The sequence below is a fragment of the Doryrhamphus excisus genome, linkage group LG5, assembly GCF_037039965.1.
Source record: "Doryrhamphus excisus strain RoL-2023G ecotype Guam linkage group LG5, RoL_Dexc_Guam_v1.1, whole genome shotgun sequence".
NCBI lineage: Eukaryota > Metazoa > Chordata > Actinopteri > Syngnathiformes > Syngnathidae > Doryrhamphus > Doryrhamphus excisus.
In genome coordinates, this window is record NC_136361.1 from 8,103,049 (window position 1) to 8,116,478 (window position 13,430).

A 13,430-nucleotide genomic window follows, 5' to 3' on the forward strand; every position below is an offset into this window, starting at 1 on the left:
GCAAGTAACTTTGAATATTGTTGTCTGTCTCTTCTGTATTTCTGTATTTAAGTGTTTTTAAAAGTGTCACAGGAGTTTAAACCTGACATTTGCTTGGTCCTTCGAGCCGGAGCCCAAGACACTGAGGAGTCCAGTTGTGGAGCGGACAAGACAGAAAGACCGTGGCCACGGCGGACAAAACCCTTTGATGGGCTGTCTTCTTAGCTCAACAACTGGAAATTGAAGGTTGACGGGATGTTGACGGAAGAGAAGACAACAAACAGTAAGATTTTTGATCAGTGTGTGAGTGAAAGGGCGCCAGGGTGGGCAAACTGAGACCTGGGAGCCGCATGCAGCCCACTAAGGGTTCTTGATCCCTGGAACTGAGTAGGTTTGTCAACTGGTGCTAAAGTCTTGTGTATACTCGTCGCTAGCAAGCAAAGAGACAGACTCGACAGTCTTCTGTATTTCAGTATTTAACCCTCCTCTTGTGTTAGGGTCGGCACCGCCCCGTTTTACATTTTAATGCATAAAAAGAATCACATAACATTTGTTTATTGCATCAAGGCTTTTTGACTTTGTCAGGAAACTCTATTTCAACAAAATAAAACCAACAATTTTTTTTTTACTACATTTTAAAATGGTCTGGTTGAAATTAGGACCACTGTATTGTTAGGGTCGGTTTGGACCCGGTTATAATAATATGACTATAAAGCAATATTTTGAGCCAAACCTGAAATCATAAGTGTACAATTAGCCAACACAATGACAACCAGCTCCTCCTCTCATCATGGAAGCTTCAGGGGATTCTCATTTTGATCTGCTTTTCCAGCAGAAAAACAAGGTCCAGACATGTGAGGTGAATTCACTCATTTGACTGATGGCTGATTTCACATTTACAATTTGGATCATGGAAAGAATGGCAAGAAGTACAGTGAAGATCTGGACCTGTTCTGCTTTTTCATTTCACTTTATACTAAAGTTCTGTTGCTGAAAACAATCACTTTTTCTACCTTTTCTTGACATGAATATATATGGGTCAAAATTCACCCCAACACCATAGATCAGGGGTCTCAAACTCAATTTACTTGAGGCCACTGGAGCTCGGGTCTGGGTGAGACTGGGCAGCATCAGGTTTTCCCAAAAAACCCCCACAAAAAACACATTTATTAAAAACATTTTTTTTTTAAAACTTCGCTTTGGTTCCAATTTTCAACAATAAAAGCTCTGATAAAACATTCCACTGTTCTCAAATATCTTACTTTTTATTTTTCTACACAAAATAAGATGAAAAATAAATAAACAAATCAAGAATAAAGAAAATCAATCAATCAGTAATAAATAAATATAATAATAATAATAAAACGGTAAATAATAAAAACTTAAGAAACCACATATAGTTGGTGGGTAGACAAATGATTTTTTTCAGATTAAAATGAACAAAGCATTATTAGAGCCCTGTAGACATGACAAAACACGACTATAGTCACATTTATACTCTTTTTATTTACAACATATTGCGCAACTGCAGGGTCTTGAGACACATGCTAACTCGCAAACTAGAGAGCTAGCGACCTAAACGGTAGCCTTCAAGTTATTTCCTTTAAACTTAAATAGCCAAAAGCTTACCACTTCCACACGGATAGGGAGGATAAGTATTAACAGTTATTTAACCTTTAACATGAACATGAATCAAACGTAATAATTTTTTCTGGGTACATGATACCATACAGCATCCATATCAAACTTGCGCGGGCCGCACTAACATTAAACTTTCATTCCAAAGCGGGGGCCTCAAACTAGTGTCCTGTGGGCCACATTTGGCCCGTGGGCCGCATGTTTGAGACCCCTGCCATAGCTGTTTCTTTAGCGATTAATACTAAAATGAGAAAATAAATCAAACTAATTGATTTAAGAGATATGTTCTATATCCCTCAGTAATAGCCAGGTAACAAAAGAACCTTCAATTTATGAATATGATTCTTTTGAGGTTCATTTGACCATTTTTGGAAATAGAAATGGAGGGGTATAGTGACAAAAAAGGCCTACATGCCCACACCAAAAGTATTAAAGGAAGCCTAAGAAGGTAACCAAGACATGAGAAGCAAATTTGATGGTAACTTATTGTTTTTAGTGTATTTTATAGCTGATTTAATACATGGGTCAAAACCGACCCGTTAACATAAGAGATGATAGCAGAAAGCTAACACAAGAGGAAGGTTAAGTGTTGTTAAAAGTATTTTGAACCTGACATTCTCGTGGTGAGATTTTCTCTCCTTTTCCTTTTTTCTCGCCACCATCTTGGAATTTACTTTTGACTTTTTATGAAAGACTCTAAACTGCTCCTCGTTTTGCCCGCGTCTGCATCTGGGATCCAAACGTCAACACACCGTGAAGCGAAGTGAAGTGTTTGATAAGAATTGATACATATTGATTGTGTACTGCTCCAGATGATGTTGTAGTGTAGTGATTTGTTGTACGTTTATTGCTGCTTTGCATAATAGCGACATAATAGTTAGCGCTAAGATGTGGATTGGGTAGTTTAAGGCCTCACGGAAGGCCTAGTTATGAAATTACCACCATCAAAGGTATATTAATATCATTGTTGAGCAGCAGTTACCATCGCAACACAAATGCAAAAATGTGAACACTTAAAATACTATTGATGATTCTACCGAATCAGTCGGATTCGTTTTCAAACAGACTTTATTATGACAAGTGAAATGAACAAGGGAATCGTGACTTATAAGAATTTCTAATAAAAAGGCAGTGGATGGTTAAAGTCAGAAGTGGTACATGCTTCCAATAAAATCAATAAAGAAACATCAGTTGGCTCATTGCTTGGTCACATTTAGAGGAAATTAGGACACTGAGGGTGACGGAAGTAAATAATTTGGTCTTTTGGTTTTAGTCGCTGGCGCAGCTTAAGGAATTTTAGAGTAAACTTGGTTGCACATTATTTAAAGTGCTCATGTATTCTTTAAAAAAAATAAAAATTTCAAATCCATTATTGGCACATTCACATGAGTGTTATGTCATCCGGACACCATGTACAACACACATTCTCCTTCTTAAAATAAAGCAGAATCTTTATAAAAATATCAATTAAAGGGGAAGGACTGATTTACCTTACAAAACATTGTAAAGGTTCGCTTAAGAAACTATTGCACACATTCCCAATAGACTCCAAAACATCTTTCGACATTCTTCTGTGTCCGACTAAAGTGTAGCGTCCAATCTCGCTTTTCTTTTCATTTTTGTATGACTTGGTTTTCCTTGGAAATTGGTTCAGTTTTCACACCGTATTTTTGACTATTCCTCTTTCCAAAACATCTCCAGCTGAGTCAGGTTTGATGGTTTCCAAGCATGGACGGTCTGCTTTAAATCACATCACAGATTTTCAATAATATTTAGGTCTGGGCCTCACAGCTTGGAGACCAGGGTTCAATTCCACCCTCGTCCCAATGGCTGACAATTATCAGACATACCGATTATTATTATTTTTAACAGAGGAAAAAAACAAGATCGGCACGGCGGCTGAGTGGTTAGCGCGCAGACCTCACAGCTAGGAGACCAGGGTTCAATTCCACCCTCGGCCATCTCTGTGTGGAGTGTGCATGTTCTCCCCGTGCATGCGTGGGTTTTCTCCGTGTACTCCGGTTTCCTCCCACATTCCAAAAACATGCTAGGTTAATTGGTGACTCCAAATTGTCCATAGGTATGAATGTGAGTGTGAATGGTTGTTTGTCTATATGTGCCCTGTGATTGGCTGGCCACCAGTCCAGGGTGTACCCCGCCTCTCAGACAGCTGGGATAGGCTCCAGCACCCCATGACCCTCGTGAGAATAAGCGGTAGAAAATGAATGAATACAGGGAATGATGGACAAAATTCCAAAATGTTTTCCCCCATGAATGGCAATATTTTTTAATAAATGTAATATTTTAGATTTATGATTAATAAATATTAACATATCAAAATAGTAATATTAATACAAATATATATATAATATCCACATATTAATATATTAAGATTTTTTAAATATAAGTATTGTTTTTATTTTTCTCACTTCAACAGTTTTTGTTATATCATTTTGTAAAAAGGCTACAAATATTTACGATTTTAAATTCATTCATTAATTCATTTTCTACCGCTTTTTTCTCACGAGGGTCGCGGGGGGTGCTGGAGCCTATCCCAGCTGTCTTTGGGCGAGAGGCAGGGTACACCCTGGACTGGTGGGGCACATATAGACAAATAACCCTATTTTAAATTGTATTTTTAAATTATTTTATTATCAGTAGATATTGAGATATTGCCATGTTGATACATTTCGTAGATACTAAAAGCAATCCTATGTACGCGGCGGCCATCGCGGGAAAAAGTTTGGGCCCCAACCCCTAAACCCACACCCTTTATTAATTTGTATTTATTGGGAATTCACTTGTCAGCAGTTTGCAGTTTATGTTTAATGTATAATAAAACTCATTTAAGAAGTTATTTCTTTACTGTAAGGCAGAGGTAGGGAACCTATGGCTCGGGAGCCAGGTAGGGCTCTTTTGATGACTGTATCTGGCTCTCAAGCATTTCTTACCACAATAAAAAATTATTTTTGCTAACATTTTAAAGTAAACCATCACAGAAATTCAAAATCAACAACTTTCTTATGCATTTTAATTTGTCCATCTATATTCTGCTGCAATACGGCCAACCATATCTATCTTTCCTGATGATATTTTCCAGGTCAAACACCAAAACTTGATTATTACTGGGTAATGCTGTAGTCTACCTCGGTCATTGAGATGTCAAAAGAACATGTAAATGTAAACTTTCTTCCTTTAGTCAAATAGCTAAAGCTGCAGAACCAAGCCTTCTGACGAAGATGGCCAAAAGAATGAAATACGTCTACGGAGTACGGTGCAAAACTATGCAGCAGCAGAAGTTGTATTAATGGCAACAAGTATTTGATTTATTATTAGACACTGCGCTGCTCACGAAAGTGTGCTGGCCACACCCCATTGGCGTGGGGTAGTGTGCCTGGTCTTCGCAAAAAAGGTTCCCGACCCCTGCTGTAAGGAAAGTTAACCGAAGCTTGAAGTCGTACTTAACGTTAGACCCCCAAATAATAAATACATTCACACATTCATGGTGTTAACTCATGAAACATCACACACACATACACACAATAATAATAATAGCTTTCATTTTGGTTTTCTTGCCAATTTACGCTAATGACCATATTTAATAAGACTGCATGAAAATATGATGCTGGAAAAGAACAATCACTGTGGAAGTGTGATGGAATCCTTCATCTCAATCTCTTTTAGGCACAAAATGAAAGTAAATATATTCCTGCTGTGTGGATTTTCTCAAAAAAGCGGCCTTGGTTCCTGACCACCGGAGAGATCTAATGTGCTCCTGCTCAGGAACGCAAGAACGTGGGAACACCACGCCTCCGCCCCGAAGCGCGCTTCACCTAAGCTTGTATCTTTCGGAATCATAAATGCAGATACACCAAGTCTGCACATGGACTTTGTGCATCAGATCCACGTGTAATAAAAATGTGAACCTTCAAAGTCTTGCTGCTCTTTGAGGGGAGTGTACGTATGTTTAAAGGCTCATCGCACATTCAAGTCACAGTTTGATTGCACTCCATGCTTTTTGTTAGCAATCATTACCTTGATTCCTCCAATGACCCTTTCGCAACGTTTAACCATCGCTTAAATGATGTGGAGATGCTTATACGACTGTTACATCATGACTAAGGATCGCCCGCTACATCGGGCCGATATTTGCGTTTTTTCCTTGTATCGGTATCGGCCGATACGCGCGTGGGTTTGCCGATGTTTTTTTCCACCGCATGGACTGTTTTCTCGCCTGGCATCGGGGAGAAGGCTCTGCAGCATCCGCTGTAGAACAACCAGGTTTAGAGACAGCTACTTCCCCCTGGCCATCAGACTGCTCAATGCCAAATAAGCCCCTCTACCTGCCCACACGCACAACCAAAACTTAAAATTATTGTTACTTATTCTAATTTATTTGTACAAATTACTGTTTACGCTGTACATTGTTGTTAATATTTGATGTCACCTATTTACTCTCCACATTATTATTTATCATTCACCATTCACCATTCATTATTTATTATTTATTATTTATTATTTATTATTTATTATTTATTATTTATTATTTATTATTTATTATTTATTATTTATTATTTATTATTTATTATTTATTATTTATTATTTATTATTTATTATTACAGGGGAGCCAGGCAACGACATTTCATAAAACATTTCGTTAAACATGAGACCCGTAATATTTATCATCATGGTAATTTTTTCATGTAAATTGAGGGATCAAAAGCAGTATCGGCCACAAATATCGGCACAAGCAAAATCGGCCATCGGCTAAGGGTGATGGGAAAAAATCGGTATCGGCATCGGCCCCAAAAAACCCATATCGGTCGATCCCTAGTGTTTACGTTTCAATAAATATTTGTTTAAACATGAGACCCGTAATATTTATTATCATGGTCATTTTTTCATGTAATTTAGGGATCAAAAGCAGTATCGGCCAAAAATATCTGCACAAGCAAAATCGGCCATTGATGGAAAAAAAAACATATCGGTCGATCCCTAATCATGACACATAGCATATTCTCAGGGCTTTTTTTTAAACTCTTCAGATTGTCTTTGATGGACGTCTGGCGTCTCATCCATTCAAGACTAGACAGGACGGAAGGCGTCCTATCCGGTACCAGACAACCTGAAGAGTCCATTGGCATCCGTTCAGTGCTCCGAGAAGCAAATGAGCTGCATGAATGTCCATTTTCAAGTTAATCCAGAATTCTTTGGATAACCCCTTCATACAGTGACTTAGGCCATTTTAGCTGACCATGAGTGGCGTGTGTGGACCATGAGTGTGGACTAAGTGGATGAATATAACAGCATGAATCAACATTTGCCTGCAGGACAAGGTGATCCCACAGATTTGGGCATTTCATGGTTTCAAGGCAAACGACTTCCTGTATTCCAGAAGTTCTTTCCTCAAGCCTATCTGCATTTGGAACACGTTTGGGGTTTGGGTTTAACTGTCCACCACCTGATGTGGAAGTGTAACAGAAGAGCCGTTAATAAAGGAACCTTGTTTGTCTCTTCCCTTCAGGAAGTAGGTGAGTAGCTCCCCTTTGCCCTTCACAAAGATAGGCCCCCTCCTCACAAAGCGGAAGCCATACTCTTTCAGGATGTTGTAGCAATCCTCCACCACCTGGGACACACACACACACACAACTCATTAAAACATAGAATCAACCTGCTTCAATGATAGACGTCGCACTTTGAATATCGCATCTTTGAAAAAATGATTGCTGTTTCGTGCCTATTATTCATTTTTAAGAAATAATGTAAATAAATAAATAAATATATAAGTAAAAATAAAAATAATTTTTTTAACACAATTTTAACACAGGGGGCAATCACTTTTCACACAGGACCATGTAGGTTTGGATTGTTTTCCTCCCTTAAAAGTTTTATTTAAAAACTAGATTTTGTGTTGTTGTTTGTCTATATGTGCCCTGTGATTGGCTGGCCACCAGTCCAGGGTGTACCCCGCCTCTCACCCGAAGACAGCTGGGATAGGCTCCAGCACCCCCGCGACCCTCGTGAGGAAAAAGCGGTAGAAAATGAATGAATGAATGAATGAATTTTGTGTTGTCATTAACTTTATTTGATGACCAGAAATATTTAAGTGTTACAGTTTTTCTCGATTGTTCAAACACATAAAAATGAAAATGAAAATGAAAATGAAAATGAAAATGAAAATGAAAATGAAAATGAAAATGAAAATGAAAATAAAAATAAAAATAAAAATAAAAATAAAAATAAAAATGCATGCGTGGGTTTTCTCCGGGTACTCCGGTTTCCTCCCACATTCCAAAAACATGCTAGGTTAATTAGCCACTCCAAATTGTCCATAGGTATGAATGTGAGTGTGAATGGTTGTTTGTCTATATGTGGCCTGTGATTGGCTGGCCACCGGTCCAGGGTATACCCCGCCTCTCACCCAAAGACAGCTGGGATAGGCACCAGCACCCCCCACAACCCTTGTGAGGAAAAGCGGTAGAAAATGAAAATAAAAATAAAAAAACAACTAAATTAACTAAAATACAATGCAGCGGAACGGACCCACACAGTGGACGAGTGTTTAGCATGTAAGCCAGACCGGGAAGACCTGTGTTTGATTCTCTGCTTGGGAATCTCTGTGTGGAGGATGCATGAATGTTCTCCCTGTGCATGCGTGGGTTTTCTCCGGGTAAAAAAAAAACATGCATGTGAGGTTCATTGGCAACACCAACGTGTCCACAGTGTTGTTTTACAGCCCTGGAGGCGTGGTGGACGTTAAGCTACGTACTGTGCGTATTACGTCATGTTCTCTGATTGGTTTATCGCTGCCAGTCTACATATTACGTCTGTGACAGCGGGCTTCTGTTGGGTCCAGAACAAGCTAAAACTGAACTCTGATCCACCAATATCAGTTCCTGTCTTCCACTGTGCCATGAGAAATCATCAGGTGTGCCGTGAGGACACAATACCACTTTTTTAAATTACCACGTATTAATTAAGGGTGTGGAAAATAATCAATATTATTAATCGATACATCAATTAGCATGTGCGCGATGCGAGTGCATCGGCTCATTCACCGGTTATGGATGCAATTGACATGTGAAATCTAGATTCATCGCAATGCGTTTGTGGGTATCGGTAAAATCTGATGCATGCGCCATTTTATTAATGTTCAAGTTCACCACATATGCTGTTCCCCAGGTTCATTGAATGCACCATCATTATTTTTGCGTTTTGTATTGAATACAGACAGAAGCCGTGAGGCACATACAACTACTAGTAAAACAGCATGGACGTTCGCACACAAGCAGCAGAGAGGAAGTTTTGATATTTAACCCCCCCAACGTTTGAATGGTATGTTTGGAAATACTACCATATCTTACTTATTGTGTGGAAATATGGGCTAATAACTATAAAAGCAATCTTCATTCGCCAAATGTACTGCAAAAAAGGTCAGTAAGGATAATTCATAATGCCGCCTACAGAGAACATACTAACTCCTTATTTCTAAAATCACAAATCACAGTTCCACATGTCCAAAAGGAGTAGGAAGAAGCAAAGCTTATTAAATCCTACCCCTCCATCTGGTACTTTTACAATCACTAACTGTTACATTTGTTCGATTCCTGCTTTCCATAATACAGTTTAAGGTTTTTTGTTTTGTTTTTTAATGATGCACCTCGTAACGAAGTAGGAGGTGATATGAGCATCCAATGCCATAATGTGTACCATAGTAAGTGTCAATATAGTGATATACGTATATAGCACATCATGACTGGTTCAAGACTCTTCATCCTTGTATTTAGCAAACATCAACTGCTTGTATTGTTTCTTGAACTCAATCCATTCCATAGTTTGATTCCACATACTGAAATGCTATGGCTAGCATAACGTAGTCCTAGCATAGAAGTGTTTCAAATGTACTTCTTCCCTGAGATCATATTTCTCCTCTCTTGTAGAGAAGTACTGGATGACATTTTTAGCTAATTGCTTATTTTTAGCCTTATGCATTATTTTAGCTGTTTGAAGATGAACTATATCAGCAAGTTGAAGTATTTGTGATTTTAGAAATAAGGAGTTAGTATGTTCTCTGTAGGCGGCATTATGAATTATCCTTACTGACCTTTTTTGCAGTACATTTAGCCAGTGAAGATTGCTTTTATAGTTATTAGCCCATATTACCACACAATAAGTAAGATGTGGTTGTATCGATATCAGCAAGTTGAAGTATTTGTGACTTTAAAATGCTCTAATAAAATCATTAGACACTAGAGGGCAGTAAAAACACATTCTCTGAGCTCATTGTCAAACGACTGTACTAATTATTCATTATTAGGGATGTCACAACATCGAGCTGCTGTGGTGTAGTGGTTAGCGTTCTGGACTTTGGAGTAAACGCCCCCCCGGGTTCAAATCTCCACTAGTAAGCATCGTTGGTATTGGTCAGGAAGGAATGTAAAATCAGTATGTGATCAAAAGACACAAACAATGGCTGTCACAAGATCCCGTGTGATTAAAATGTGATAAGATTTCGCCTTCAGAAAAACACTACGGCTGGGACAATAATGAATAAATGAATTAATCGCACAATAAATGAAAATGAAATGGACAATTTTGTCAGTCTGAAATATTGCCATGTGCATGCATATCTGATTTCCTCATCTCTCCCCTCCCCCAAACAAGCAGGAATGCCAAGTTTTCGGCACCTTGGTGCATTTGTTCCATAGAGCAGCAACAAGAACCGAGTGAGCCCTTTTGTCAGTCATATAGTAATGGTAATGGTAATGGTTTTATTTCACTGGAATATTCATCAGATTACAATTGAGTGCATCCCATAATCAGTTCCCAGTTCCACATGTCCAAAAGGAGTAGGAAGAAGCAAAGCTTATTAAATCCTACCCCTCCATCTGGTACTTTTACAATCAGTAACTGTTACATTTGTTCACTTCCTGCTTTCCATAATACAGTTTGAGGTTTTTATTTATTTTTATTTTTAATAATGTACCTCGTACCGAAGTACAAGGTGATATGAGCATCCAATGCCATAACGGGTACCATAGTAAGTGTCAATATAGTGATATATATAGCACATCATGACTGGTTCAAGACTCTTTTTCAAGTCTCTTTGTCTTGGTGGGTGAATGTGTTAGAGTGCTTGGATCCAAAGCCAGACATGGTTGGTTCAATTCCCGATTTGAGCTCATACTATCAATTTACTCTTACTTTCATTCTACGTCTTATTTTCTTCTTACGCATATTTCCACAGCGTTTCAGTCCAGCTTCGGCTTCCGAATGGCTCCTGTGTTGCTGTTAAATTTCCATTTTCGCACCTTTCTGAATCCTTTAGTTCTACCATAATCTTACTTATTGTGTGGAAATATGGGCTAATAACTATAAAAGCAATCTTCACTCGCTAAATGTACTGCAAAAAAGGTCAGTAAGGATAATCCATAATGCCGCCTACAGAGAACATACTAACTCCTTATTTCTAAAATCACAAATACTTCAACTTGCTGATATAGTTCATCTTCAAACAGCTAAAATAATGCATAAGGCTAAAAATAAGCAATTAGCTAAAAATGTCATCCAATACTTCTCTACAAGAGAGGAGAAATATGATCTCAGGGAAGAAGTACATTTGGATGGTCATATCACCTTGTACTTCGGTACGAGGTACATTTTTTAAAAATTAAAAAAATTAAAAAAAAAACCTTAAACTCTATTATGGAAAGCAGGAAGTGAACAAATGTAACAGTTAGTGATTGTAAAAGTACCAGGTGGAGGGGTAGGATTTAATAAGATTTGCTTCTTCCTACTCCTTTTGGACATGTGGAACTGGGAACTGATTATGGGATGCACTCAATTGGAATCTGATGCATGTTCAAATGAAATAAAACCACTACCATTACCATTACCTTTCAGTTTCGCTTCAGCTTTTCCGACATAGCGTCATCTAGTTTGTCATGATGACGCATTGCATTGGGATTTGCTAGGGAAATATATAGATGATATATCAGGAGAATATCATGATCCTCGTCAATGAATCCCTCAAGACGTGACAGCGTCGTCAAACCTCCGCTTCTCTTGCTGATTTGCAGTTTTGACCCACCCTTCCCAAGGTGTATGTAGCAAGGTGTGTTGTACCTGAATATTTCCCATCACCCCCGTGGACTCCATACGACTGGCCACATTCACAGTGTTTCCCCAGATGTCATAGTGAGGTTTTCGGGCTCCAATCACTCCTGCTAAAACTCCTCCCTTGTTCAGACCTGGTGTACAGAATCCATAAAGCAAATACATTAAATAGAAGAACTGCAAAGTACAACTGACCGGATGTAAATATATATTTTTTTCCCATGGGCAAGGAAAGATTTGGGCACCCCAGATCATTTTCAAGACTTTCCTTTAAATTTACTGTTTTTTGGGGTCGGCCATTTCAGTTAAATATATCTTAGCAGACAAACACAGTGATAGATGAGAAGTGAAATTAAGTTCATAGGTTTTACAGAAAGTGTGTAATAATTATTTAAACAAAAGTAGGCAGGTACTTTTGGCCACCCCAAAAGAAAAATGACATCAATATTTAGCTGGCCTGCGCACATGCCACAAACGGAGTCACTTGAGGTACGCTAAAGCTAATTGGGACAAGTCAGGTACATTTTGGAATAAGGTGCCGTGGACTGATGAAACTAAAGTGGAGTTATTTGGACGTAACATGGGGCGGTATGCATGGTGGATGAAGAACACAGCATTCCAACACCAACACTTGCTACCCACAGTAACATTTGGTGGTGGTTCCATCATGCTGCGGGGCTGTGTGGTCAATGCGTCGCATGGATTCCAGTCAATATCAGCCGATTCTTGCCAACAATGTTCAAGAATCAATGACAAAGTTGCCCCGGGGCTGGATACTTCCAAGAAGACAATGACCCTAAACACAACTCAAATTCTACTAAGGCATTCATGCAGTAGGAACAAGTACAACGTTCTAGAATGGCCATCTCAGTCCCCACACCTAAATTCATTCATTCATTCATTCATTCATTTTCTACCGCTTTTCTTCACGAGAGTCGCGGGGGGTGCTGGAGCCTATCCCAGCTGTCTTTGGGCAAGACAAGTACACCATGGACTGGTTGCCAGCCAATCCCAGGGCACATATAGACAAACAACCATTCACACTCACATTCATACCTATGGACAATTTGGAGTGGCCAATTAACCTAGCATGTTTTTGGAATGTGGAATGTGGGAGTACCCGGAGAAAACCCACGCATGCACGGGGAGAACATGCAAACTCCACACAGAGATGGCCGAGGGTGGAATTGAACCCTGGTCTCCTAGCTGTGAGATCTGCGCGCTAACCACTCGACTGCCGCGCTGATCTTGTTTTTTTCCTCTGTGAAAAATAATAATAATCGGGATGTCTGATAATTATCAGCCATTGGGACGAGGGTGGAATTGAACTCTGGTCTCCTAGCTGTGAGGCCCAGACCTAAATATTATTGAAAATCTGTGATCTGTTTTAGGAAGCATTTATTTCTACTAAATATTCATGTCATTTTTCTGTTGGGGTGCCCAAATTTATGCACCTGCCTACTTTTGTTTATATAATTATTGCACACTTTCTGTAAATCCTATAAAATCCATTCCACTTCTCATCTATTACTGTGTTTGTCTGCTATATGATATAACCTTCCTCTTGTGTTAGCTTTCTGCTATCATCTCTTATGTTAACGGGTCGGTTTTGACCCATGTATTAAATCAGCTATAAAATACACTAAAAACAATAAGTTACCATCAAATTTGCTTCTCATGTCTTGGTTACCTTCTTC

The 13,430-nt window shown here is 38.8% G+C and overlaps 1 protein-coding gene across 2 annotated transcripts in view; it reads right to left on the bottom strand.

Annotated features, from left to right (window-relative positions):
• Nucleotides 1–1,615: 1,615 nt before the first annotated feature.
• The window catches only part of adcy3a (adenylate cyclase 3a), a 49,507-nt gene continuing 37,692 nt past the window's right edge, over nucleotides 1,616–13,430 (bottom strand). Inside the window, exons 20-21 of one of the 2 annotated variants that reach the window (XM_058053140.2) lie at nucleotides 11,743–11,867; nucleotides 1,616–7,243 (exon numbers count right to left, since the gene is read on the bottom strand). In XM_058053140.2, the coding sequence (XP_057909123.2) occupies nucleotides 7,064–7,243; nucleotides 11,743–11,867 (305 nt within the window). In that variant the 3' untranslated portion in view covers nucleotides 1,616–7,063. The remainder of the gene's footprint in view (nucleotides 7,244–11,742; nucleotides 11,868–13,430) is intronic. The other variant, XM_058053139.2, reaches the window with a different exon arrangement.